The 27,090-nt window shown below is 38.8% G+C and overlaps 9 protein-coding genes across 9 annotated transcripts; 5 read left to right on the top strand and 4 right to left on the bottom strand.

The window, feature by feature from the left end:
* Positions 1–1,456: 1,456 nt before the first annotated feature.
* TMA46 (Translation machinery-associated protein 46) lies at positions 1,457–2,939 on the bottom strand (the record flags this gene model as incomplete). The annotated part of the gene is made up of 2 exons (XM_064827873.1): positions 1,457–2,571; positions 2,630–2,939. The coding sequence occupies 2 exons, from the start codon at positions 2,937–2,939 to the stop codon at positions 1,457–1,459; spliced, it is 1,425 nt and encodes a 474-aa protein (XP_064685075.1).
* Positions 2,940–4,552: 1,613 nt separating this feature from the next.
* Positions 4,553–5,509, top strand: ATC70_008625 (uncharacterized protein; the record flags this gene model as incomplete). The annotated part of the gene is made up of 5 exons (XM_064827872.1): positions 4,553–4,572; positions 4,622–4,685; positions 4,740–4,844; positions 4,901–5,168; positions 5,226–5,509. 5 exons carry the CDS (start codon positions 4,553–4,555, stop codon positions 5,507–5,509), a joined length of 741 nt encoding a protein of 246 aa, XP_064685074.1.
* A 202-nt stretch (positions 5,510–5,711) lies between these two features.
* Positions 5,712–6,564, top strand: ATC70_008624 (uncharacterized protein; the record flags this gene model as incomplete). The annotated part of the gene is made up of 2 exons (XM_064827871.1): positions 5,712–6,041; positions 6,097–6,564. The coding sequence occupies 2 exons, from the start codon at positions 5,712–5,714 to the stop codon at positions 6,562–6,564; spliced, it is 798 nt and encodes a 265-aa protein (XP_064685073.1).
* Positions 6,565–6,581: 17 nt separating this feature from the next.
* ATC70_008623 (uncharacterized protein) lies at positions 6,582–7,802 on the bottom strand (the record flags this gene model as incomplete). The annotated part of the gene is made up of 6 exons (XM_064827870.1): positions 6,582–6,821; positions 6,877–7,085; positions 7,143–7,235; positions 7,291–7,412; positions 7,478–7,569; positions 7,632–7,802. 6 exons carry the CDS (start codon positions 7,800–7,802, stop codon positions 6,582–6,584), a joined length of 927 nt encoding a protein of 308 aa, XP_064685072.1.
* Positions 7,803–8,902: 1,100 nt separating this feature from the next.
* Positions 8,903–12,374, bottom strand: ATC70_008622 (uncharacterized protein; the record flags this gene model as incomplete). Its single annotated transcript, XM_064827869.1, has 5 exons — positions 8,903–11,505; positions 11,568–11,652; positions 11,713–12,214; positions 12,285–12,300; positions 12,359–12,374. The coding sequence occupies 5 exons, from the start codon at positions 12,372–12,374 to the stop codon at positions 8,903–8,905; spliced, it is 3,222 nt and encodes a 1,073-aa protein (XP_064685071.1).
* A 3,405-nt stretch (positions 12,375–15,779) lies between these two features.
* Positions 15,780–16,359, bottom strand: ATC70_008621 (uncharacterized protein; the record flags this gene model as incomplete). Its single annotated transcript, XM_064827868.1, has 2 exons — positions 15,780–16,213; positions 16,275–16,359. 2 exons carry the CDS (start codon positions 16,357–16,359, stop codon positions 15,780–15,782), a joined length of 519 nt encoding a protein of 172 aa, XP_064685070.1.
* Positions 16,360–18,135: 1,776 nt separating this feature from the next.
* ADE1_2 (Bifunctional purine biosynthetic protein ade1) lies at positions 18,136–19,224 on the top strand (the record flags this gene model as incomplete). The annotated part of the gene is made up of 2 exons (XM_064827867.1): positions 18,136–18,822; positions 18,877–19,224. The coding sequence occupies 2 exons, from the start codon at positions 18,136–18,138 to the stop codon at positions 19,222–19,224; spliced, it is 1,035 nt and encodes a 344-aa protein (XP_064685069.1).
* Positions 19,225–21,667: 2,443 nt separating this feature from the next.
* ATC70_008619 (uncharacterized protein) lies at positions 21,668–22,987 on the top strand (the record flags this gene model as incomplete). The annotated part of the gene is made up of 5 exons (XM_064827866.1): positions 21,668–21,768; positions 21,843–21,950; positions 22,012–22,123; positions 22,184–22,281; positions 22,351–22,987. 5 exons carry the CDS (start codon positions 21,668–21,670, stop codon positions 22,985–22,987), a joined length of 1,056 nt encoding a protein of 351 aa, XP_064685068.1.
* Positions 22,988–26,472: 3,485 nt separating this feature from the next.
* ATC70_008618 (uncharacterized protein) lies at positions 26,473–26,961 on the top strand (the record flags this gene model as incomplete). The annotated part of the gene is made up of 1 exon (XM_064827865.1): positions 26,473–26,961. The coding sequence occupies one exon, from the start codon at positions 26,473–26,475 to the stop codon at positions 26,959–26,961; it is 489 nt and encodes a 162-aa protein (XP_064685067.1).
* Positions 26,962–27,090: the final 129 nt, after the last annotated feature.

The following is a 27,090-nucleotide window of genomic DNA, read 5'->3' as shown; positions in this document are numbered from 1 at the left end:
GGCGGCATTGCTACTGGCTGACCTAAATGCTTTTCTGTTGATGACAATGATGATTGCGATGCTGATTAAATAGGGATCATGGAATTGAAAGGACAGTTGAATAGCTCGAATACTTTTTTTGGGAGGAATTTTGACTGATGAAGCCGTCGTTTGCAATGGCAATAACTCAAAAAAGTCGCTGTAGAACTTACACAAATCCTGTATTTACTTTTGACCAGCTTTATGTCGCCATCTTATTAAGAACATCAGCAGCAGTGAATGATATAACAATTCTCTTACTAGAAGATGGCGGTTGTGATGTACAAATGCTGCATAAAATTTGAATTTTCTTTCACATTGTCCCAATAATAGGCTTTGTTTGATATCAGTGCAAGCAAAAAGGATGCTGGGGGGAGATACCTCCTCTTCTCCTCCTGGCTCTGATATAATCTTTTTTTTTTTTACTAACTAATAATAAATTGTTTAAAATCTACTTGATATACCAAAATTATATTATATCTGATTTAAAATGCCTTTGGTGAGAGCCCACAGGGCGACGCCGACATCGAGCGTAACGAGATAGATCGGCTAGTCAAGTATACGAGAAATACACTATTAAGTGAAATCAAGCCAGGAAGTTGGCGACCCTTGACAGATTCAACTTCTTGCGCAGGACGGCAATGGGCGCTGTATGCTTTTGAATGTAGTCGTAAACTCAGTAACATGCAAAAGATGGAACCGTCAGGATCAGGAGCAATGTCGTTTCGAGGTGTTTTTCAACTAGGTATTGGCTTCAGAACCATGCAATTAACGCCCCTTATTAGGTGACATCTGTTTGCTCTATCGCTATTAATGATTTGCAATAAAAGTTGCGATCATGTACATCAGTCTCCGTGCCAATATCTTCAATCTTTCTCCTAGTCGACCGCCTTATGCTCCAATACTGACTTAAAGTCTTTTATTCTTTGATTGCACGTATCATTAGTAGTTACAGCCCTCTTTACGAGATTTATCTTCTAACAATAGCTGTTGAAGTATGCTTGCCATCTTACCTGTCATTATACATATCATCTTTCTGTAACGACTTCTCGTGCTCCTTGATACTTCCTGCTTTAGGTATATACTTGTAGCAAAAACCTCATCACTTATGGTGAAAGATGTTTCAATATAATTGAAATTAGCTTTGACATCTTCTTCTAGGTTAATATTGCCCAGAGCACGCTTCTTTCTGTCTCTCAGCTTCGTTTAAACCGATGGCAAAGAAGAAAGAAAGACGCGCAAGTTTCAGCAGATCAAGCTTCTTATTTCAGGTCTTCTCTTAAGCCATCTTTTATTCTTGAATTCTACAATTGCCGTTTGTTTTATATATCCATTACTTGAATAAATGTATTGAGTCCCAAAGCGATATTTCAACTTGCATTGCGATGAGATTTACGAATCTGCTCTGTTACAAATCAGGAATATCATGAAGACTGTATCACAGGTTGACATACATATCGTGAACAGTTTGCAAATGACATACAAATGCGTACTTGCTTGAATATCGATATTCACATTGAGCGCAGTAATTATCACGACTAGTGATATCAATTGTTGCATTGGGGTTTGATATGGAATGATGTCTCAATACCATGCGATGAATCTGCATGCAATGTTCGCGGTAGGATACCAATGTTTCTTTAGTTTTATCGCACACTCTGCAATATAAATTCGGGTCGTCAGGATCAGGAAGGTTGTTGAGATTTTTTTGAGGCCGTAGAATCATTTGATGAACTCCTTTTAAATGAGTGCGGTAGTGTGCTCTTGAAACGTAGCTTCGTTGACATACACGACAGTAGTTGTTGGGGTCATCAACATCTGGATATGCGTTGCTTTTTTCGTAAGGTAATTTTCCAATGAAATGTATCGATGCCAAATGTATTCTGAAGCTATATCTCGAATCGAAGGTCTTGTCACAAGAGCGGCAGTGATTGTTGGGATCATCAATGTCTGGTGCAATCTCGTTTGGCAGTGATAGCTTCAACTGATGAATACGAAATAGATGATTCCTAAAAGCGTAACGGCTGCAAAAGGTCCTATCGCATCGTATGCAGTAATTATTTGGATCTTGTACGTCTGGTGTGGCTTCTGGATTGGCAAACCGCTGTCCACGTCTGATTTTATGCACAATTACACAATGTGTAATGTACGAACTCTTGCTTTTGTAGGTATGATTGCATACCTTGCAGTAGCTATTGGGATCACGGATATCTGGAATTCCAGCTGACCTTGTGGGTGCTTTCATTTTATGAAAGTATTTGCAATGTGCTTTATATGTATTTCTTGAAGCGTATGTGTAATTGCAAGATTTGCAATACTGGTATGGATCGTCCCAGTCAGGCAAAATAGCAGGATTCCTAATTGGAACCAATGGCTTCAGGTTCATTTTGTGATACTTTTTCAGGTGAGATCGATATCCGCTCTTGTTTGAGAGAGTATAATTGCATGAACGACAGTAAAAATTGGGATCGTCAATGTCTGGCTCCACCTGGCCAAGTTCAACTGATTGCTCCCTGCTATTAATGTCGGATCTGCGCGATTCCACAGTGTTGTCTGTGTGTATTAAGGGTAAGTACATTTATTGCAGTGTATTGCGTGTCAATAACTGCACCTTGTAATACAACTTCAGATTTTGCCAACTCTTCTTGTTTAACATTGGTTTCGCCATTGCTGTTCAAGTCAAACGTATTCGATTCATTTGAGACGCCTCCATTAGTATTTGATACGCCAGTTTTTTGAGTCTCCTCGTATTTGTTGTGAGCTTCCTGCTTGAACTCAAGAGTCGAACGCTCGTCTTCTTTCATACGCTCGTCATTAGCTTCATTGTTCAGTTGGAATTGTAACAATTCGTGGTGATACTTTAAGGGGTTGCTACTCTTGCTGGTAGTTGACGTATGTAGTGATCTCTTTCTAGACTTCATTTTGCAAGTAAAAAGAAAAATGAACAAAACAATCAAGGAAACACGCTTTTATTAAACACCCAATAAGCCACCTTGCCAACCAAAATAAGGAGTGGGCAGGCATGACAAGGTTGCTCGTATTTCAAGATCAACGCTATAGCTTCCTTATACTACTTGAACTTGATTTCGCATACAATAACCAAATGGAAACATATTGCATATTGTGAGCGTTTTTTCAAGTGCTTTCTGAAATATTCCCCATTAGTTTAGAATCGTTTGCATTGAGCACAGCTCTAAGGTGGACAGTATTTATTTCGTATCAAATTCCGCGTTTAAATGAGTAGTTTCCTACGATTGAATCTACCATATAGTAATATATATATATATATATATCAAAAGCAAAACAAGGCTACTGAACTAAACCATAGTACTCATGAATCCATAACCCTCTTCTTATTAGCCTCACAAACATTGATTATCTTCGTCAGAGATGCATCTTGCCAACCAGAAGCGATTAGAACTCAGGTTCTACATATTTTTCAGGATTGGCCAAATTTTGGTTTTTTTTTCGACCTGTTTGGTCTATTTTGTAAGGTTGGACTATGTGAAATGTGGTAATCATCTCGCACTTTCTTAAGCTTTCTTAAAGTACTTTTCAAGGCACATCCAATGGTACCATGTAATGTAGATGTTTTGAATAAACTTATTGAGCAATCTATGAGAATTTAAAGAGAGGTTTCTGGCCAAAAAGTCGAGATTTTACATATCAAGGACGCACAAACAAAGTTTCAGGAGCTGCTTTGGATCGATAGCAACGTTTTGATTCAATATATGCTATAGTAAAAGTCTTTATTTTTATGGTCAAAAACGCGATCGTTTGATTTTTGGTGAAAACCATGAGGGGTACCTCATACTTTTGAGTCGATTTTTGGCCATGTTTTTTTTGGCCCAAAAAGCTGAGCAAAAGCATCAGCAAATAAGTGCTAGATTAGAGCAATTGTGTGATGCTATTCGGGCAGTCTAAATCGGCTTCTTACACGAGAAAACGCGCCTCGGATGCATACAAATCTCGCTGTATTTTGCATACTTTTGAGTACTAAGAGGTAACTCAGATACGCTGTCTATCGTTCATAAGTTGACACCATTAAGCAGGCGTAAAGCACTCTGAAACAGTTGAATCCACACCTACAGCTCATTTAGAAAGGGTTTAACATAATAACGCAATGCTGAAATGTGGGATTCTAGTAATTTATATTAGTAGGCTTTGGTAGGCAAGCAAATTACTGCTTGCTTAATAATGCTCATATTGTGCGGAATAGAATTGAGGCTCACTGGTAGTGCATAAGAATCCAAGAGGAAAGAACCAAGATATTCGATAAATCGGACAGTAATGCTTGTAGTGTTTTCACAATATCCTCATAGCCTTATTGCACGCACTGCCACAAAAACTTAAATCATAGGGATCAACGTAATTGCTAGGATGTCCTCAAGATATAATCATTTGATGTGTTTTCTTTGTTCAACGTCTAACGAATTCGAGTTTCATCTGCTTGCCCAATGCAGTTTAAACGTCACTTAACTTGAGAAACTTGATTCATGTCCTCTGCTTTCATTACCACTTTTGCACACAAACTATGAGTGAACCCAGAAGGAGGTATACTTGCATTCGGCAAACAACGCATCAGCTCTAATCCAAATTGCAGTATAAAGTGCATTAGCTACTCGAATGATACAGATGCAGATGAGATACATGTTTTGGTCGAAGAGGTAAAACATCCACAATAATCATTCCTGCGAGACTATCTATCTCATGTTTGCTAGGTTCTCGATGCAGCTTATGGCTGTTACATATGGCCGTCAGCACTCGTCATGGGGGAGTTTGTGTGGCATAAGCGCAATCATTTCAAAGATAAAACAGTGCTTGAGGCAAGTGCTTGAAGGAGCAGTCTTCCACATGTAGAATTTAAAGTGGTATAGTAAAGCTAGGTGCAGGAACATCTATACCGTCTATTGTTATTGGCAAATCTACACCATCAGCGCACTTGATTCTGAGCGATATACCTGAAATACTGCCTGTGGTACGAAGTTGCATTCGATTGAATGATATACATGGAACTTGGATCCAGGCCATCAAATGGGGACAATTTGGATCAGAATGCAGCATTGATGCTCTACTGGACCGTGTTGAAAAAGAACGGAATACCAAGATAGACTACATTCTTGGAAGTGATACGTTCTATGAGCCTTCTCGTAAGCGTCTTGGTTGTGAAATTTAGTATTTACCACTCCCACTCACCAGCATCCTAGAATTTGAAAACTTGATTGTCACTGTGTCATTTATCATCCAGAAGCACAATGCAAACTGTATATTTTACACTGCATACCAAGAAAGAAGCCCCAAACGAAGCATTCAATATCTCTTGGATAAATGGAAGCTGAAATGCAGGCAGATCTCAAAAGAGTCATTCCAATTTGATGAGCTCAAGTACATTGATAACGAAGACGATGAATCAGAGGTCAAAGTGAATGCGGGCACACTATCCAGTGTATTTCTGCTGGAGATTTCATCCATAGATCTTCCCTTTTCATAGTAAAGCAATAAATTCTTGGCTAATTGACAGGTACTGAAGAACAAAGAGCCACCTCCTGTATTCATGCCATACATTGTCTTCAATGTGACCCTTTTTCCTCTCTCTCAATGTGACTAGAACGAAGGAATTTGACATTTGTCCAGATTTTGAATTTTTTTCTTCTATTTTCCTCATCCTTTACAACAACACATCCCTATCCATTATGTCGACTTTACGTAACGCAGTTCAGAGAAGAAATCACAAAGAACGTGGCCAAACCGCTGGCAGAGAGAAATTTGGTCTTTTGGAAAAGAAGAAGGACTACCTTTTGCGTGCCAAAGATTACCATGGAAAGCAAAACAAGTTGAAGGCAATGAGAGAGAAGGCATTGTTTAGAAATCCTGATGAATTTTACTTCAAGATGGTCAACAGCCAAACCAAGGGTGGTGTGCATATTCAAAAGCGTAACGAAGAATTACCAGATGAAATGGTGCAATTGATGAAGACACAAGATAAAGAGTATATCAAATATCAAAGAGATCTCAGCAAAAGAGTACGTGGACCGATATCTATTGCGAATTCCCATACTGATGCAGATTTTTCCTTAGAAATTAGAGAAATTACAAGCATCGCTTCACTTTATAGACGATGGAAAGAATTCAGACGAAGAAGAGGACTCTGAAGAGGAAGACGAAAGGCCAGCAAAGAAGAATAAGTCAAATCACATTGTATTCGTAGACTCTGAAAAACAAGTTCGCAAATTCAACCCTGCCAAACACCTCGATACCTTACCCGAATTAGTGAATCGTAAATTCAACAGACCTCGCATCGAAACACTACGTGAAACAGCCATCATTGCACCTCACACTGGTAGAGAATTAAAGGACATCAAGAAGGAAAGAGAGCGTCTATACAAGGAATTACAATCTCGCATGAAGCGTGAAGAGGAATTAGCAAAAGCAGAAAGAGAATTAGCGACGCAAAAGGCTCTAAGACAAAAGGGAAGAAAGAAGCAAGTGGGCAAAGACGAGTTTGGATTACCAGTGTATAAATGGAAAGCAGATCGTAAAAAATAATAAACAAGTAGATGGGTTTATTGGCCGTTGAATACCATACCAATTTTGAGGGATTGGTCAAATGAACAGCATGCAAACAGGCCCTTTTTATCTTTGCTCCAGTCTAGGGAGATGATGGGATGTTTTGAAAGAGCAAGCACATTTGTTGGCTTCATGTCTTGCTGACTATATGTGGTGACATTGCCGTCGCCTCCTGCAACACTGAAATAGTGTGCTTGTTGTGGTATATGTCGAACAGACCATAATGTTGTTGGAGACTACAATTGCTCTTGTTAGTATGTGTATGTAGGAGTCCTAGCAACGCAAATGTACCTGGATCTCGGAAGTCTTTCCAGTGGTAATGTCAATCACATAAGCACCAGAGAGGGTGCTTGTTAATAATTTATCACTGTTGAATTCAATGGAGCAAATGCCATCCTTGACGCGCAACTCCCATAAATACTGTGATCCATTGACATGGAATAGCTTGATATCTCCATTTTCATATCCTACTGCAATCACTTTTTCGCCCCTCAACTGACCTACATGTCATATTTAACTTTAGATATCACATGGAGAAATACAGTGCTTTTTCATACCGTATGCTACAGCCCATATATCAATCGATTCCTTTGATTTAATTGTCAAAACTGCCTTTTCTTGTTGTCTTACATCCCACACTTTGACAGTTCCTAGTATTGCTGACATGTGAATATCAATCTACTGCATTGTCCATCGCAAATTTACCGTCGCGACTGCCAGTAACGAGCTCTTGTGGTTCTTTTGATTGATTGTAACTGTCTATCGAGTTGATAATACTGTCATGCGCTTTAAATGAGACTAACGGAATGTCGAAGCGTTGTGTGTCCCTTTATAATCGATTAAAAAAGGATAAGCTAACCTGGATATTTGACATTCGAGGCATACATCTCACCATATTTGAAGTTGACCCTCAAAATCACCTGTTGCCATACTACGTGTCAGTCCTGTAATGGTTGCACATCGCACAGCTGCATTGGTTTCTGTCTATTGATAGTATAAAGGATAAATCAGCTTGTTTTCAAGCAAAAAGAAGGGTATTAGTTTACCTCGGTTTTCAGTTCTAATTGTTTTCCAACGAGATTATATACAGCAATTTTGCCCGTTCCATGATTAGTAGCGCCCACAGTGCATACTCTGGATGAACAGGGAATCCATTTTACATCATAAGGTGCAAATGAAAGCTCCCTGGTCAACAAAGAAACACTTGACATAGACATGATTTGGTTATGAAAAAGGATTGAATCTACAAATTTTTTCTCGAGCGCTCTCTGTTTCATGTATTTCAATGGCAGTTTGGGCTTTTTTTTTTTTTTTTTTTTTTTTTTACCAAATCAGTGCAATGCTGGTAACTTGAGTGATAGATTTGCAGTTTCATGTAGACTTTAGAGCGATAGAATCGCTCATGCACTTAACAAAGCGGAAAGTAGCAAGCTCATATCAGATGCTTGTTTTTGAATGGAACAGATTTCTTGTAGCTCATGTTCCAATTTTCCATGGGTTACGTAAGAATGGATTCGAACAGTATTAAAGATGCATCTGATTTTGCACAAAATATACACAAATCCTTTGGTAGACAAGGGACTCTATTCACTAAGTTGCTATTTAACTTCAAGTCTGGTTCTCATGGATGGATTTTCTTCGCACAAGCACGAATAGATCCACTTGATGCTATATCAGTTCTACCTAATTTGGATTACGTTTGACGTCTGTACTCCGTTCAGGGGTTCTTGGACAATCAATTGGAGCAAGAGGAACATTTACATTAGGTTGCCAAGCAGCATTTCAGAGTTGTTTGGGGGGCACATGGCTTAAATTCTCTTTCGTTAGCTCAACACTACTCGTAAATAAGCATTCCTTTTGCAACTTTTTTTGATAAACTTTAATAGTATCCTGCCACTCTATTAAAGAAAACTACTGCTAATATAAAGAGCTGGGGCTTTATGGGCCTTTTTCTGCCACCATGATGCTCGCGTTTTGCTGTAACGACGATTTGATGCAACCATATATCCGGTAAATACTTTGTATTGTATCCTTGCATGCTTTCACGTTGATGATATGCTTTTCCTTGATCCACTTTGGGAGCATTCCTCTCCACTGAATATATTCTATGTGTACAAGAGGATTCATTTATACTACACTTTACAAAGGACGAGCTGCCAATTCCATGGTTTTTATTTACTAGTACAAATAATTGAAAAATCTAAAAGGAATACCAATAGTTTATTTCTACATGTTTAGATTGGTGATAGTAAAGACAGTTTTATGTTTGAATGAAAATAACAATTACGTTGAGAGAAAAGATTATGAAAAAGAAAAATTATTTAGCAAAGACAAGGTCAAACTTGGTACCATTGACATCTTGCTCTTCTTCAGCAATGAGCTTTTCGGAAGAAGGCATTTCGCTGATAGGTTGCAAAGGCTTCTTGATGACCTTGACCAAAATAGCTTCTTGGTTCTTGATAACCTTTTCTAATTCAGCACCTGAATCAGCAGTGAAACGATAGTACATGTTGATATCATCAGTAGGCAACAAGTTGGCCTTCTTTCTTAAACGTTGAACACGATTAATGATTTCACGAGCAACACCCTCTTCTTCCAATTCGGGGTATGATTTGACATCCATCAAGACCAATGAGTCCTTGTCAGTGTTGGCCTCATAAGAAGCATCAGAAGAAGCTTCAAAGTAACGAACAACATTCAAATCTTCATGGGTCACCGTGATACCAGCGACAATGAGCTCCTTGGTGTGGACAAACTCCTTGATTTGATCACTGGTCATTTCAGGAAGACCCTTCTTGACCTTCATGGCATCCTTCTTGAGCTTTTGACCCAACACCTTCCAGTCAGCCTCAGCTTTGTACTTGACACCGTACTTGTCTTCGTTATCAGTGATGACAATGTTGCGAACGTTCAATTCCTCAGAGATGTAAGATTCCAAGGCCTTGACATCAGCATGGTATTGAGGATCACTGTGGATAACAACCAATTCCTTCAAAGGAGTCTTGAGAGAAATGTTCTTGCGTTCACGGATAGTACGACCCAACTCGATGACAGCTTGCATACGACCGACAGCACGCTCAATTTCGGGATCAAAGTATTCTTCACGCACGGTGGGGAAGTCCAAAAAGTGGATGGAACGATCATCAACGACATTGGGATTCTTGGGAGCAAAGTTCTTGAGGTTTTGATACATGTTTTCAACCAAATAAGGAGTGAAAGGAGCCATGGTGCTACACAAGGTGAACAAGACTTCGTAGAGAGTGTTCATGGCCAACTTGGCATCATCCAAACCATTTTCACCCTTCAATCTCTTACGGTTGAAACGGACATACCAGTTGGTGAGAGTGTCAATCATGTTCAACAAACGAGGGACAACAGTGTAGAGTCTGTAGGCAGCCATTTCCTCGCGAATAAATTTGATAAGAGATTGACAAGAGGCCAACACCCAGCGATCCATGACGTTGTCAGACTTCTTGATGTGGAGATCATATTGGAAGTCAAAGTCAAAGTCCTTCTTCAAGACAGCAGTTTGAGTGAGGAAGAACTTGTAGGCATTGTACCAGGGCAAGAAGACCTTGGAAATAACGTCCTTGACACCTTCTTCCTTGAACTTTAAGGTTTCAGCACGAACAACAGGAGAGTTAATGAGATACAATCTCAAGGCATCAGAACCAAACTTGTCGATAACAATTCCAGGCTCAGGGTAATTCTTGAGACGCTTACTCATCTTCTTGCCGTCAGAGGCCAAAACGAGACCACTGACAATGACGTTCTTGGCAGGAGGCTTGTTGAAGAGGTGAGTGGACAAGACCAACAAGGTATAGAACCAACCACGAGTTTGATCAATACCCTCAGAGATGAAGTCAGCAGGGAAAGAGGTTTCAACCTTTTCCTTGTTCTCGAAAGGATAATGTTGTTGAGCGTAAGGCATGGAGCCAGACTCGAACCAACAATCAAAAACTTCTTCAACACGACGCAGGACACCCTTACCTTGCTTGGAAGGAATAGTGATGCCATCCACGCTTTCGCGATGGAGATCGGTGATGGGAGAGATACCACTGAGTTCCTCCAATTCAGCAATGGAGCCAATACAGACAACTTCCTCATAATCATCACTGACCCAGAGAGGTAAAGGAGTACCCCAATATCTGTTACGAGAAATGTTCCAATCACGAGCATTGGCAATCCAGTTGGCGAAACGCTTCTCTTGAACAAAAGAAGGAACCCAACGCATCTCATTGTTACAGGCTAAAATCTTGTCAACGACGGGAGCAACACGGACGAACCAAGCAGGAACAGCCTTGTAAATGAGAGGAGTATCAGAACGCCAGCAGAAGGGATAACTATGCATGAATTGGGATTGGATAATCAAGCGACCCTTTGCCTTGATATCCTTTTGAATAGCCTTATCAGCATCCTTGACGTACATGCCCTTATAATCAGGGACTTCATCGGTAAAGACACCAGAGGCATCAAGAGGCAAAGGCAAATGACCATCAGCAGTGATAGCACCATGAGCGATACAGACACGGTAATCGTCCTCACCAAAAGCAGGAGCGTTTTGGACAATACCAGTACCGGAATCATCAGTAACGTAGGTATCCACCATGACTTGGAAAGCGCAATCCTTAAATTCCTCATAAAAGTAATCAAACATGGGGACGATCTTCCAACCCTTCATATCAGCACCCTTATACTTTTCAAGAATGGTGAATTTTGCCTTCTTGGGATCCTTGTAAAGAATGGAAAGACGCTTCTCCATCAAAATGTAGTTGTGTCCAGTGAGTTGGTCGTGAATCTTGATGTATTCGAAATCGGGATGAACACAAACACCCATATTAGAGGGCAAGGTCCAAGGTGTGGTGGTCCAGGTCAAGATTTGAGTGGTCTTGTCGTCAACCAAGGGGAAACCAACAACAACTACATGAGGAAATTAGCACTCAAGCATACCACAGCAAACAACAATAGCAGCAACAACTTACTGGCAGGATCGTTGACATCCTTGTAGTTTTGAGAAGATTCAAAGTTGGATAAAGGAGTGGTGCAACCAGTAGAATAAGGCATGACCTGCCAGAAAAAAAAATGGCGTCAGTAAGTCCTGACACTACGCAAATAGAATACACTTACTCTTTGACCACGGTACACTTGGCCCTTTTCAAACAATTGCTTGAAAACCCACCAAACAGACTCCATGAAAGTAGGGTTCAATGTCTTATAATCATTATCGAAATCAATCCAACGAGCCATACGTTCGACAGTCTTGCGCCATTCGCCGGCATATCTCATAACAATAGCTCTGCATTCGGCGTTGTATTTGTCGATACCCATCTTCATGACATCGTCCTTACCAGTGATGCCCAACTTTTTATCAATCTCGTATTCCACGGGAAGACCATGAGTATCCCAACCGAAACGGCGTTCGACTGAATGACCGGTATTGTGAGCATAACGTGTAACGATATCCTTGATGGTACCAGCCAACAAATGGCCATAATGAGGAAGACCAGTAGCAAATGGAGGTCCATCATAAAAGGCAAACACAGGTTTATCCTTGTTTAATTTCATGGATGTTTGGAAAGCATCAATTTCTTTCCAGAATTCGAGAATCTTCTCTTCCTCCTTGGGAAAGCTAATAAAGTCGCAATGTGAGTCGAAATGTACATGGGAAAACACGTTGCATCGAAATGTTGCTTGCTTACTTGAATTGACCAGACACTATATGATTCAAATTTAGTCATCTCAACCAACTCACTCATGCTCATATGTTACTTACAGTCAGCCAAAGACATTTTTTCTATTCAATCAAAAGGTTGTGGTGAAAGAAGAAAAAAAAAAGGGAAAATTTAAAAAATAGATGGTGTTTAAAAGATTTTTGAATGATAGGACCCACCACTGGCCCCTTAGGACAAATGTAGGTTGTTTTATATGGTTTCGAATAGCCGAATAAGCCACACATTGCTATTAGTTTATGACAAGTATCAGATTTCTGATCCTCATTGGCCCATCAGAAATTACAGCCGCAGTTTTATACCACATTTTGTATATGTTTTGACTCACCATACTCGTGACATTTGAAGCAGAGGGCGTCGCAGTCCAGAGGGTATGCTGCCGCCATGTAAACATCAGTAATCCAGTCCAAGTGTATACGAAAACATGGTATTCAGGAACCAGTGAGTCAATCTTTGTTGTCATTAGGTTGCTCGAATCAGATTTGAGTCCGAACTCAAGCAGTATGTATGAAGCTTACAACTCGGAAAAGCCTGGCTGCAGTGTAGTTGGCAGCTCCTATCACTGAGCTTTCATTGCTAAATTGGGGCATTATTACCATTTGCTGTTATAAATTCCTGATGGTTGTTAGTCCTGCAGCCTAGCCGTATAATCTCGCTTTATTCCATAATTCAATTATGGATGAGTATGGTATCAATTACTACTCTGACAACCTGAGGCATTAATCTCCAGCAGACTTTAATGAGGTATTATCACTGAACAAATGTCTCTATTTGATTACTCATTATATCAGGTACTGTTACTGTTGTAGAGACCTTTGCACTAAAATCGAAGAGCGTGTACTCATTTTTTTTAGAGGTGAGCTATCATTTGCAACGTTGCATAAGGTACGATCTTGCATTTTGTATTAAAAATTCTCATTTGATTGAGCAATCTGGAACGATTGCGCCTATAGTATACAAACATATAAAGCAGAGGTCAGAAAAAAGTATCATACTAAGCTATAGTACTAGTGGGTTTACAATCCACTCCTTATTAGCCTCACAGATATTGATTGCCTTCATCAGAGATATATCTTGTTGCCAGCCAGAATCGATTAGAACTCAGACCGTACATATTTTTCAGGATTGGCCAAATTTTGGTTTTTTTTTTTTTTCGACCTGTTTGGTCTATTTTGTAAGGTTGGACTATATGAAATGTGGTAATCATCTCGCACTTTCTTAAGCTTTTTTGGTGTGCTTTTCAAGGCACACCCAATGGTACCAAGTAACGTAGATGTTTTGAATAAACTTATTGAGCAATCTATGAGAATTTAAAGAGAGGTTTCTGGCCAAAAAGTCGAGATTTTACATATCAAAGTCGCACAAACAAAGTTTCAAGAGCTGCTTTAGATCGATAGCAACGTTTTGATTCAATACATGCCATAGTAAAAGTCTTCATTATCAAGGTGACCGACGTGATCGTTTGATTTTCGACGAAAACCATGAGGTGTCTCTCATGCTTTTGAGTCGATTTTTGATGATCTCAAAAAACTCCAACAAAGGTGCCAGGAAGTTAGTGCTAGACGGGAACAGCTGTTGGATGTTACTCTGGCGATCTAAAACGGCTTCCAGCACGAGAAATCACGGCTTAAATGCATCCATATTTCGCTGTGTTTTGCGTAATTTTGAATTCTAAGAGGCAATTCCAATGCAATATCTTCCTGCGTATGAGTCAATGCCATGGATGCAGACATAGATTATCGGAAAAGAGTCAGATCCACAAATATAGGTTGTTTATGGATGATTTTTACATTATTATGGAAAGCTCAAAAGTAAATAACATTTCTTGCCGTCATTGCAAGCTGCATTGCGACCCAAAGGTGACAAATCATGCTTCATCAATTGGAACGATCAATGGGCAGACCTAAAGCTACCACCATACCGAATAGACATCTTGTTAAATATGATACACGTGCACCTCGAGTTGTAAGGGTCCTCCGCAAGCGCTTTCTACTATGCATCATGTTTTTTCAGGTGCCAGGATCGAAATCAATGAGCTGGCTCTTTTGTTCCGGAAAACCTCCTTTGAAATGAGTTGCGACATCATAATTCCAGTGCATCAATTCAACATGACAAGAAATCACTTTGCACTGTCGAGGATTGAGGTTTATGTTATGCGATGCATCTGTGCAATCGCATTCTTTTTTCAATATGTTACTGTTGCATATGAAAGCTTGCTTACAGACTACTATATTTGTCAGTCCCTACATTCTAAATCCAGGAAAACGAATAACAATAAATAAATGAAATAAAAGCAATCTATAAACATACATACATTGTAATCATCTGTAACACTTGAAGTGAAATTAAATGCTGCCTGATTATACATGCTACACTGAATATACGTTCGATTAGGGAGGCGATGCTTGGGAGGCGTAATCCTGTTACTACCGTGGCGGTTTGTCAAAATACCAAAATAGATGGTTGTTGTTACCTGATGGCTCACTGGCAGCACGTGTCTAGCTTAAATGAATGGAAAAGCATGCTAATTAAAATAGAAATAAAGGGGCAAGGAACTTTGAAACTTGTACTAGTATATTTCGAGTTGCAAGTAACCATCTACAGCCATAAAATTATTGTTTGATAAAGGAAATGAATAATTTGGTTTGGACTTTTCGATGCATTAAACTGGTAATTTCATTCAGAGGTACTAGTTTTATGCATATCAGGTTATTGTGGGAATGCATACTCGAAAGTAACCAGATGCGTCAAGATTTAGTTCATAAATATTCACCCTACATGCAATGGCTCATATGCTCGTTCCTAGTTGAGCTGTATCTTATGAATGAGTGCTGCTTTTGAAATAAGGTTCATACGTTGCCATGGAAACGCTGAAAAACCTCACCTGTCAAAATCCGCCGCGCAAGTCAATCCTCATTTCTTGTTTGATATTACAGATATGTCAACATCGATAACGTTAATCAGATTAGAGTCAGTTTCATGTTAAATAGAAAAGTTCTAATGGAAATGATAGAACAGGGTATTGCTTAAATACTTTTAGCGCGAAACAAGTAACAGAGCAATATATTGCATCAAACATTACACACACCCACGCACACACATCACACAAACACACATACATCCCAAAATACACAAAAGGGGGATCCGAGTAAAATAAAACAAAAAATATTGATTAGCCGCATAGTATATTTGGATAACATGGAACTTAGAAACCAAATAAAATCATTTGATATCAACAAATAAATAAACATTTGGTACAAAGCAAGTAGGGTAAAGCGATACAATACAATGCAGTTGATGGAATAACTGCACAATAAAGATCGCTATAATATATATAATATTTTTTATTAAAAATCATGTATGTATACAGAAAGAAAGAACAACAAAAGTAGAGAAAGAGATGCGAAACAAAAATAATAAGAGAGAAAACTAATATAGGTATAAATTATATATAAAACAAAACGATTATTGAACAAGAACATCATTGTAAGAGCCATTCATGTGTTGATAATGATAGGATCTGGTATTACCACCACGCATGTACTGTTGCTGATGGAAGATAGGAGAGGTGCTCTTCATCATACTGTATTGCTGAGGAGGTACAGAGACAGGAGCCATATTCGAGGGATCGATGATTGGAATGGCTCTTCTTGATTTTGGAGGTGTTGTACTTCCTAAAGAGGATGCAGAGGACAAGGAGGGAGAAGTACTTGGTGAAGATTGAGGTGACAGACGTTGTTGAACACGATCACGATGCTCCAAGACCTCTGAGGAACATTGCACAGGACAGAATTCATAATCATCATAGAAATTTCGAGCAAGTTCCAGTTGTGCTCGAATTTGCCCAAGTCTTTCAGAGGAATTGCGAGAAGCTTTTGAATGCGATAAGGAAGGTGATGCTAATAAAGAGAACAGTTAGTTCAATGTAAGATAAAACTCACATTTGATAAATATACTCACTGTTATGATGTTGTTGACGATGGAAATGGTATGCTTGTTGTTGAGCTTGTTGCTGTGCTTGTTGTTGGTTATAATAGATGGCCATGTTGTTGTGATGATGATGGCTGACAGGACTCATAGTTTATGAACAAGATTTACAAGATGAAGAATGATGGAGGAAGGAAAGAGAAAAAGAGGGATGATAAAACGAAATACCCACTTTTTATATACTTTTTTAGGCGAAATGTAATGCAACCAGTTACTCTCATTGGACTCTGTACGTTCTATTTTTACTATATTAACCAATAAGACCGGTTTAATAAGGTGTAAAACCCAATAGTCCAGACACACAGACTAAACCCCACCATTTTTTGTCTAAAACATAAGCTGCGCCTAACCTTGTTAAAACCGGTAAAATTATAAATTTTCTCATATCTTTGGAAAAACGAATATTGAACTACCTAATCAAAAGGCAACATTTTGGAATTTATACACAAACATCTCTCAAAACTATAAGATAACTCTAATTTTGAGCAATGTATTACAGAAATATGACTTTGAATGTACTGGAACGTCATTCAAGAAAGGAATACTCGAGAGAAACTGCCCAAACTTGTTTGGGTTTAAGCTACATTTTATGCATTGATCTGGAATTAACCATACAAATCGTTTGTTTATTCGACCCCTTTTTTCAACAACTGTTTTTATATAATATAATGGCTTTTAGTATCATCATTTGATTACATCTGAGAATTTCAAAAAGCAACTGCTTCTATCGTAGATGTTTTCAGCTTTTTTTTCTGTACATTTGGACTTGGAATAGTTTTGTATAAATGATATTCTATAGCTACGTTTGTTTGCTTGGCACTGTGTTATCAGTTTGTTTACTTGTATGCAGCGCGAACGAGAAGATTCACATTGTGCAATGACAGATCGACAATCCTGCTGATAAAGATATCATTTGTTGTCATGGCAACAATATCTGCATTTAGCCGAAATATAATCAATATGCACTGGACGAAATGGGAAAAAAGGGTTAATGGCATGAATAGAATACAGAAATTAACCGTTTCATCAAAACAAATAAATCCTACTTTTTGCTTGCATTAGTTTAGCATTAACCAACACCAAAATGCTGCTGACACGATAACGTCTTTATCGAATCTCAATCTTTGAGAGATATTTGATGTGATCGATGAAAAGGTTTGATGCCTACTTCCACAAGACTTTCAAAAATCAGGCCACTATTGGTGGACTTTTACAGCTAAGCAGCTTCATGCAACATCGGAGAGGAAGCTTCTATTCTTTTTATCGAAAAAAAAGCGGTAAATCGAGTATAGTATGGGTGATTTCCCTCCCACGTTTTTTCGCAATCTAAACCCTGTTTGATTTGACACTCTTTTTCATTTAAAATTATCGAGAGGCTCATCAAAAACTGCTACCGCTCTTTAATGACATCTTTGGTTTTACCCATTTGAATTGGAGCAATGATGGCAATCTGTGATTGCTACCAGATTCAATCTACGTGACGCCAAATGTTCAATAAAATGTCTCCTATTCAGCCCTTTCTCTTTCTGATTTAAGAATATCTTTTCTCTTTTTCAAATATAGTGTTAGTAGTGGCCAACATGCTATCAATGATATGAAAAAGCAACATCTTGAACATTTAAGAAGTGCCTGTATGTCCAATAGAATGCCTGCATCTTGTGCCCAGTTCTGTGACAAAGAACAGCACACTTCTTTACAGTCACGACTGAGTTTGTTCATTTGCCAACATTTTTTGACAAATGTATACAACTTGCACAACATCTCTGTCTTCTTCTTCCTTCATCCTTCATCGTTCTTCTCTTCCAAGTGACAGATCTGGAAAGCCTGTAAAAATATGGATACACCTAGAAAATTCCGTATCAAATCACCATGTTCAAGTGCTAATATCGGTCCCGGTTTTGATGTTTTGGGCATCTCTCTCTCATTATATCTTACCATTGATGTCGAAATCTTAAAGGAAGGTAAAGCTTTTGAAATGACCTATTCCGGAGAAGGCGCCAAGGATGTTCCACTTACTCCAGAGCACAACTTGATCACCAAGACCGCTCTCTATGTCCTCTCTGCAAACGGTATCTCTCAATTGCCTCAACCCCTGAAAATCCATGTTGACAATCCCATCCCTCTTGGTCGTGGTCTCGGTTCTTCTGGTGCTGCTGTTGTAAGTGGTGTCTTGTTGGGTAATGCTCTCGGCCAATTGAACCTCTCAAGAGATAGATTATTGGACTATTGTTTAATGATCGAGCGTCACCCTGATAATGTCGCTGCTGCCTTGATTGGTGGTTTCGTTGCATCTTACTTGCGTGAGTTGGATCCTAGTGCTATGAAGGGTGTACCTGCTTCTGAATCATTGCTGGAAATTGCTTTGTCTCAACAGGTGCCTCAACCTCCTCTTGGCATTGGTCACTATGTTAATTTAGGCTGGGCAAAGGAAATCAAGTGTATTGCAATTGTACCTCAATTTGAAGTGGCTACAGCAAAGGCTAGAGCTGTGCTCCCTACCTCTTATGAAAGACAGGATGTTGTAAGTTGATATGGAATATGAGGCATGTGCATATGGGTTGACGGGTTTGCTTAGGTCTTTAACTTTCAAAGATTAGCTGTATTGACCACAGCATTGAGTCAATCACCCCCTAATCCCGAGTTGATTTACAATGCCATGCAAGATAAAATTCATCAACCATACCGCAAAACTTTAATCCCTGGCCTTCCTGAAGTTTTATCCAACATCACATATCAGAAATATGACGGCCTTCTAGGTATTTGTCTCTCTGGTGCTGGTCCCACCATTTTAGCTTTGGCTACAAAGAACTTTGATGAGATTGCTGAGGCTGTCATCGCCATGTTTAAGCAACATGGTGATTTCGAGTGTTTCTACAAGATTTTAGATGTTGTTACTGATGGTTCTACTTGTGTCGATTTATAAATCTGAAATAAACTATCCATAGAAGCTCTATTTTGTTTGATGTAAAATGGCCTGGATAGATGGATGTAGAGTGATGTGATGTAACGTTTATTTCTCTAAGCTTATTCGAAATACGCCTACATTTTAGTTTCATAAACAGTTCAGTCTCAATATCAACAGCACACATCTTGTCTTGGCTGATCTTTCTCCCAGATTTGGGAATACTGTAACACACTAGTACAAGATAAACATGCTTGTCATGTGTATAATGCCGATTCTTTAACGAAATATATGTCATACTTTGCACTTGGAGCTGTATAAGATCCTTTTTTTGTCAAAACATGCTTTGTATATATGATTTCGCACATGAAGATGATGTTGTGTGAAAGAACCTGACATCTTACTACTGGTCAATATCAACTTTGCGCTTTTCCACTTTTCAGTATTACGTGAGCACCATCTACAAGGAACCCACTCCGTAAATCTGGTTCTTTTATAATGCTGCATCAACGACAATGCATTATTTACAGGCACACAGCACATTTTTTTCGCTACTAAATACTCAAAAATGTGCATAATACAACGAAATATGAATGCATTTAAGCCGTGATTTCTCGTGCTAGAAGCCGTTTTAGACCGCCAGAGTAACATCCAACAGCTGTTCCCGTCTAGCACTAACTTCCTGGCACCTTTGTTGGAGTTTTTTGAGATCATCAAAAATCGACTCAAAAGCATGAGAGACACCTCATGGTTTTCGTCGAAAATCAAACGATCACGTCGTTCACCTTGATAATGAAGACTTTTACTATGGCATGTATTGAATCAAAACGTTGCTATCGATCCAAAACAACTCTTGAAACTTTGTTTGTGCGACTTTGATATGTAAAATCTCGACTTTTTGACCAGAAACCTCTTTTTAAATTTTTATAAATTGCTCAATAAGTTTATTCAAAACATCTACGTTACATGGTACCATTGGATGTGCCTTGAAAAGCACTCCAAGAAAGCTTAAGAAAGTGCGAGATGATTACCACATTTCATATAGTCCAACCTTACAAAATAGACCAAACAGGTCGAAAAAAAAAAAAAAACCAAAATTTGGCCAATCCTGAAAAATATGTGCGGTCTGAGTTCTAATCAATTCTGACTGACAACAAGATATATCTCTGATGAAGGCAATCGATGTACTCAAAGCTAACAAGAAAGGTATTACGTACTGGGCAGTACTACCGCTTATCTTGAACTAGCTTTTATGCTTTTGCCTTGTATCTGTCAAATCTAAGCATTGCAAATTGCTTGATCTTATCTTGTTTTTTTTTTCCATCAAATGTTTCGTGTGTTTCTCGATTGGAAGCGATATCAAGCTTACACAACACCCGTGTTGAGTAAAACAAACTTGCACTTTTTTCCAATGAGAGCGGTCAAGAATGGATACAGTCGACGACGCATCCATGATGCAAACGTAAGACAAGGAATAACACAGAAGCGAAATACAGTGGTATGTACAGTGAAGAGAAGGCTTGTGCTTGCAATCGAGATATGATGAGCTTACTCTCTTTATCTTTAAACATAATAGCAGGTACATGTAAACGTCAATAGATTACTGCTGGTCTGCAATCCGAGATTTTGTAAAAGTTTGGATTTCTGTTATTGCCAAAATGCTAGAACCAATAAGTTTTAGTGTAGTTTCTCATTAATTAACGTTTTGGGTGCTGTCGTTGTTTCTTCGCATTTCCGGCAATAATTTATAAAAGCAGGCTATCTTTTTTTTTTTTTTTTTTTTTTTCCATGGGATGACAAGCAGCCATTTTTGGTTTGAAAAGAATTCTTGAACAGTGCCCCTATGGAAGATCCCCGATCAACTGAACCGAAGAACATGTACCGTACAAAAGAAGCGTCGCTTTGATCAAAGCTGCTCGATACTGCAAACTGTGGCAATAAGGCGCATCAATGTTGGCGCATGTAACACGTCAAACTTCATGAAAGAGTAGTGTATTACTTGAAGATAGCTCCATGACAAGATACATTTATCATGTATCCCTTCTAGATCCGCAGTGTTACAATCGCCAAGTATGGATTGGTGCGGTCAGCGTGATTGTATGTGAGCGTTCAAAACCTGAAACAGCCATCCCAAAGCTTGATTCAAGTATTCAATGTTGAATTTAAATGGCCATCTCGCATTGCTTACTGCCATTTTGTCAATGTAACCCCTGCCTGTGCTTCTTAAAAACCTCCTCCTCCACTGATTTATCTGATTTGAAGCGTATAAATATAGAACTGTGCTACTCGAGAGGAGCAATAGCGTTCACGGTTCCACTTGCTCAATATGTCCGCTGTATTGTTTTATTTTTAAACCTGTGGTTTTAGATGTGGTGATTTACATATTTATAAAGAAAATAAGATTTCTGGATTCTTTTTCTTCTTCTTTTTCTTTTCCTCGCAAATCACTACAACACAAACCAGTATGCGTACGCTAAGCATTATATCCAACATTGCCATCTTCTCGGTGACATCAATTTCAGCATTAAAATATGGGCAATTATGTGATTCCACGCCACTATATAGGTAAGTTGATGGCAACATATGCATAAACAGAGACACACACACAGACATTAACGTCAATTGATAAATACTTGCAGAGAAAGTTGGCAGTACGATGACTCATGTGCTGATGTCTATCTCTTTTGTGATCCAAAAAGCAATACATGTAATTACAAAGCATGCTCCAATACAGATTACATTGCCGGGTAAGCAAGATCCCCTTCTATATGTTGAGTACATTCAGTTAACATTGGCTTTCACAAACAGATGGGACACCAACGTGAGGGAATTTCCAGCAAGATGCAATGGAACGACTTTCTGTCCGGATAACAGATCGAAATGTGAACCACAAGTTTCAGTAGGATCTCATTGTGAAGTCGTAAATTGTTTATAGTATAGTTTTAGGAGAAACCAAGTTTTAACTTTCTTGTTTAAACAGCAACGTGATGATGAATGTTCAGGAACAGATTCCATTTGTTTAAATTCCACATGCTTCATTAAAGGGGCACCTCTTGGAGGAAATTGCGGCACGGATATGTAAGTATCTTGCAGCCACACACACATACACAGCTTACTTTGACATACTGAACACACCATTGCACGCAGTTCTACTTATACTAGTTACGATGCTGCCGGTGATGCGATACAACAAACCATTATTCGAGACAACTGCACAGACGGTACTTGGTGCTCTGGTTTCTTGTGTATTCAATCTAAAGAAGTGAATGCAGCATGCGATCAGGATAGAGAGTGTTTATCAGGCACCTGTTCAAACAATGGTATCTGTATAGTTGGACCCGATGTGTTTCACAAGATTGCCAACTGGCTATGGGGCGTATTGGCTACGGCAGTCGTTCTTTTTGTAGTCTTGGTGTTATGTTTGTTATGGATTCTTCATCGATATCAGTCAAAGCAAGAGCACGCCAAGATTGTGCAGTTCTTTGGTGACAATGAAGAGTTCTCCAAGTATGCCATGCTGAATGAAGACGATGGCTCGTCTTACCATGATTCCGACTCGTTGAGAGTGCCTACACCATTCAGCAACCAACAACTCAATGATAGCCGCCATAGTCTCGTTTACCTAACCACACCTGATTACAACACCTCACACTCACTGACCATCAAACCAAAGAACACATCCTCGACTGGATTGAATACTATGACACAAAACTCTCGCGCCTCATCAACAAATAATGTATCTAATCTCTTTACCCGTGCACATACTCCCGATCCTCAACAATAATAAGCATCTTGCTACTATTTAAAATTAAAAAAATCTCTTGCAACATGTTCACGTGGAGCTTCTTCATCTCATTATTGGGGTCTTGACTTGTATGCCAATGTATTAAATTGCCTAAAATCGTTATTTTCAATAACATAAATGGAAGCTATGGAATGATAGTGTAACTCAAACATTCTTTGTATCATGATGCCGCTATGATTTAGCCGATGAAAACTCTCAAATAAAGGTTTTTTTGACATACATGTGTATGGAACTGAATTTCAATGTGCAGTAACATGTGGACACATGCAGAGTATAATACTACTAAAGCTTAATTTTGTTGTCAAGGACTCGAGACTATGCCTCGCATTGGTGCCCTGCAAAAATGCACTCTTATCGAGCCGAATATTTTGATTGTTCATTGCCTATTATTTATCAAGCTTTGATGGCCCGTTTTTACATTGTATCCCTTTTATGAACCCTGACCATTCATTTGTCAAGACAGATTAATATCCTGTGATGTCTCGAATTTTGTGTCAAGTAGAAGCGAATTGAATGTGCCGGCGGTTTTATATCACTATTATCTAGACAAAAATGGTCTTGTGCCATTGAATCCAAAAATGATATGCTTACTCTTTTTTTTTTTTTTTTTTTTTTTTTTTTTTTTTACCAGAAAAACGAAGATCTGGCGTGAATTTATATGCATTCGTCATTTCGCATCATACAAGGCTTACGAAACATTTTATTACTGCATAATCTATCCTTTTCCGTTAATGATCTTCAACTTTAAAAAACCTCCCTACAATGAATCTCTAGTTGGCAAAATCAGATATCCTTTGCTTGTTATCAACATCTCCTAGGGACAGTCATTTAAGCACATGCATGTACCATGAAAGGACTTGGACATTAGTGTTATATGTATGTTTAATACCGCATCTCGGCTTTAAGGTCTATATTAAATGTGGCAACATGAGCTCATCAATTTCAGCAGCGCAATTGTCTCAATATACCAACAGGTAGATCCCTAATGCCAACGATAGGGAAATGTCCAATTAAAAATGGCCTTTTTTTTTTACCAGGCAGCCGACCCGATGGCGTTCTTCTCTAGCCATCTTGAGCAACGATTACATCCCAAATGACATAAAATAGTAGCAGAAATAACAGCAAACTGGATGAAACAAGGTACATTGTAGCCTTGCTATACCAAGATTTGGTTAGGCCGGGCTCAAAATTGCATATAATGCTTCCACGAGCCTCGCAAAAGGGTATGCACAGACAAATGTTGAACATGGCGATTTTAAGTCGCAATGCGACTCATAATAATCATGATCCAATACAGCTTGCTGCCATCATTTCAAAAGACAATATATCACTGAAACTGTACTGGATGCACTGTATGTGTCTGATCAGCACAAAGAAGTGATGCGAATGCTGAATCTATCATTTGCAGTAGTGATAACGAAATTGCTGGCGGGAGTTACAAAGGCCACAGCAGGCACTCGTTTTGGACCATATCTCCAAATTTGCATTAAAAATGATCAATAGTAAACACAAGACTATGGCGAATCAGATGATGGTAATAGAAGATTTATTTTCCTAATAAAATGCTCACAACAAAAAGCGCTTGAAAATCATGAATCTGCTGCTTGAGAATGGCAAAAAAAAAAAAAAAAAAAAAAAAAACATGAACCGTTGTACAATGCATTTGATAAGACGAAGTTCTCGATTCCCACGATCGTGTTGGATATAGTATCCTAATCGCTTACGAAATATCTTTATACGTTCGAGATGATGTAGTGTGTAAAAGATGGCAATGGTTTTTGATGAGCAAGGCCTGCAGGATCAATGTGGTATGTTTGGGAGTGTTTGACAGCAATTAAAGATTGCTTAAAAGAAACAACAACAAACAAAAACGCCCTTTGGAACAGTTTGATATTAGTTTGAACGACGGTCTATGTTGATTTGGTGGAACCATCACGCTTGAACGCAACCAAGGCGATATCTAAACATAAGGAAAACGATGCACATCGAGTTTGTGTGTCGAATCACATCAAATGCGGTTAATTTATTAGAGAAATTCACAAGTGGCTCGCAATTTTGGAGCAACGTGTTGAACATTTAGCTTGGAAGTGGTCGCCCCGCCCGATCGCGCGCCCAAAAACCACAAAATAGTAATAGCACAATGCAAAAGCTTGTTTTCCCTAATTGTACCGTAGCACCCTTTATCGAATGTCTTAGATCAGAACTCAAGATCACATGCGTTACACTTTGGGGGGGGGGGGAGAGAGAAAGAAGAAAGCTATTCTTCTTTTCATATATAGCTCAGCGAAAAAAAAAAAAAAAAAAAAAAAAAAAAAAAGTTGCCAAATCATTTACACGGCGCCGGGCGGAACAGACGGCAGCAATATCAGCAATTGTGCATTCACTAGATGCGGATGTACATCAGTAATAGAGTTCGAAATGATGAAAAAATGATTCATGCGCCAACAAGTTTTATATTTCTTTTTGCATGATAGAAACAAGCAAATCTTGAAGAGAAAATGAATCATCTAAAACTCCAAAAATGTCAAATGTCGATCAGTAAAAAAAAAAAAAAAAAAAAAAAACGAAAAAAGGGAGTATATTTCACAATAAGCAATTTTTTTCTTACATAACATCAATTACAAAGCGATTGGATAACGAATGCAGGAGAGTGAAAGTTTTTTAATTAGGCGATAGGATCTAAAATGTTACCCGCGCAGCCCATCGCACACATTTCTTTATGTCTAAATGAAATTCATCAGATGATTTATTTTATTACAAAGACATGATGAGTACACCACTTCATGTGATGTGCCGCAATGCGTTTTTCTGTTGTCAAGTTGACCGAATCTTAGTCAAATGTTGACAAGCAAGAGCTACAAAGAAACCAACATCTAGGGTACCCCAGCCATCGTTTAAGGAATATCAACTACGCCGCGCCTATTTAATCAAGACAGAGGCTCTTTTGTTTCTATTTTAAACTGACGTCAAAGGGATTTCTTTGTTTACCATATCCATCCGGGAGTTCTTTTTTGAGTAAGTTTTGACAACTTTCGTGATATAATTGGACCTAAAATTTCGAGTGTAGGTTTTAAGGAGAATACATCAGATGACTTGCATGCTGAATTCATTTATTCATGTGGGAGACAAGAACAAGGGGGGGAGAAGCGTCTCAAGATAGAAATTCCGTTTTAAACAGAGAGGGTGATACGACAATGAATATTCTCATCAAATCGTAATATGCGAAACAAACAAGTTATCTAACGATTGGGTCTCCGTTCCATCTAGTTCTCTCCCCCCATCGCTTCTCCATCCTCCCTCCCCCCCCTCCCCCCTTGCTTCTTTTCTTGTAATTTCGTATATAAAACCCACCCATTTTTTGATTTCCCTCTCCCTCATCAAACAAAATTTTCCATCAAATTACACACATATACTACACTCACACACACTAAACACACACCACTTTTTTTTTTTTTTTTACAAATATGAACACTGCTGCTACGCCCACCATTACTGCAACTGCTCCTCCCTCTACTCCTGCTACGCCCACTGCCACTCAAGTCGTTGATGTCACCGCCACAGTGGATGATGTTGAATTATTAAACATTCTTGGCCTGACATCCAATGCTAATGTCATCTCGTGTAACGACTTTGCTGTTCTTGATTGGGATGACATGCCAGAGTTATCTGCTGAAGAAGAGGACGATGAAGATGATGAAGATGACAAAGATAGCATTTCATCAAAGAACAACAAACGCAAATTCCATGATGTAGATGATGTGTTTGCAGACCTTGATTTCATTGAGGTGCCATTGCTACCTGCTACTACCACAACCGATACCACGACACCAAGCGCAAAGAAGCAAAAGACATTTGTGGATGAAGAAGATGAATCTGAGCTTCTCAAGAACATGGCATTGCCTCCATTGGATGATGACATTCGTTTGGCATTGGATATGATCTCTTCTGTTTAAACACCTACATTTCTTTATCAAGCAATCCAAGTATACCATCATGCAACCCAAAAAAGTTTATATATTGTACAGTTTTTCTTTAACCCTCACATTGAACAAAAAAAAAAAAGCAAAGCAAACCTTCCCCTT

Source organism: Mucor velutinosus (genome assembly GCF_035048745.1).
Source record: "Mucor velutinosus strain NIH1002 chromosome Unknown tig00001563, whole genome shotgun sequence".
NCBI classification, from domain to species: Eukaryota; Fungi; Mucoromycota; class Mucoromycetes; order Mucorales; family Mucoraceae; genus Mucor; species Mucor velutinosus.
The sequence above is the reverse complement of the archived record's forward strand: the minus strand, read 5'-3'. Positions and strand labels throughout refer to the sequence as shown.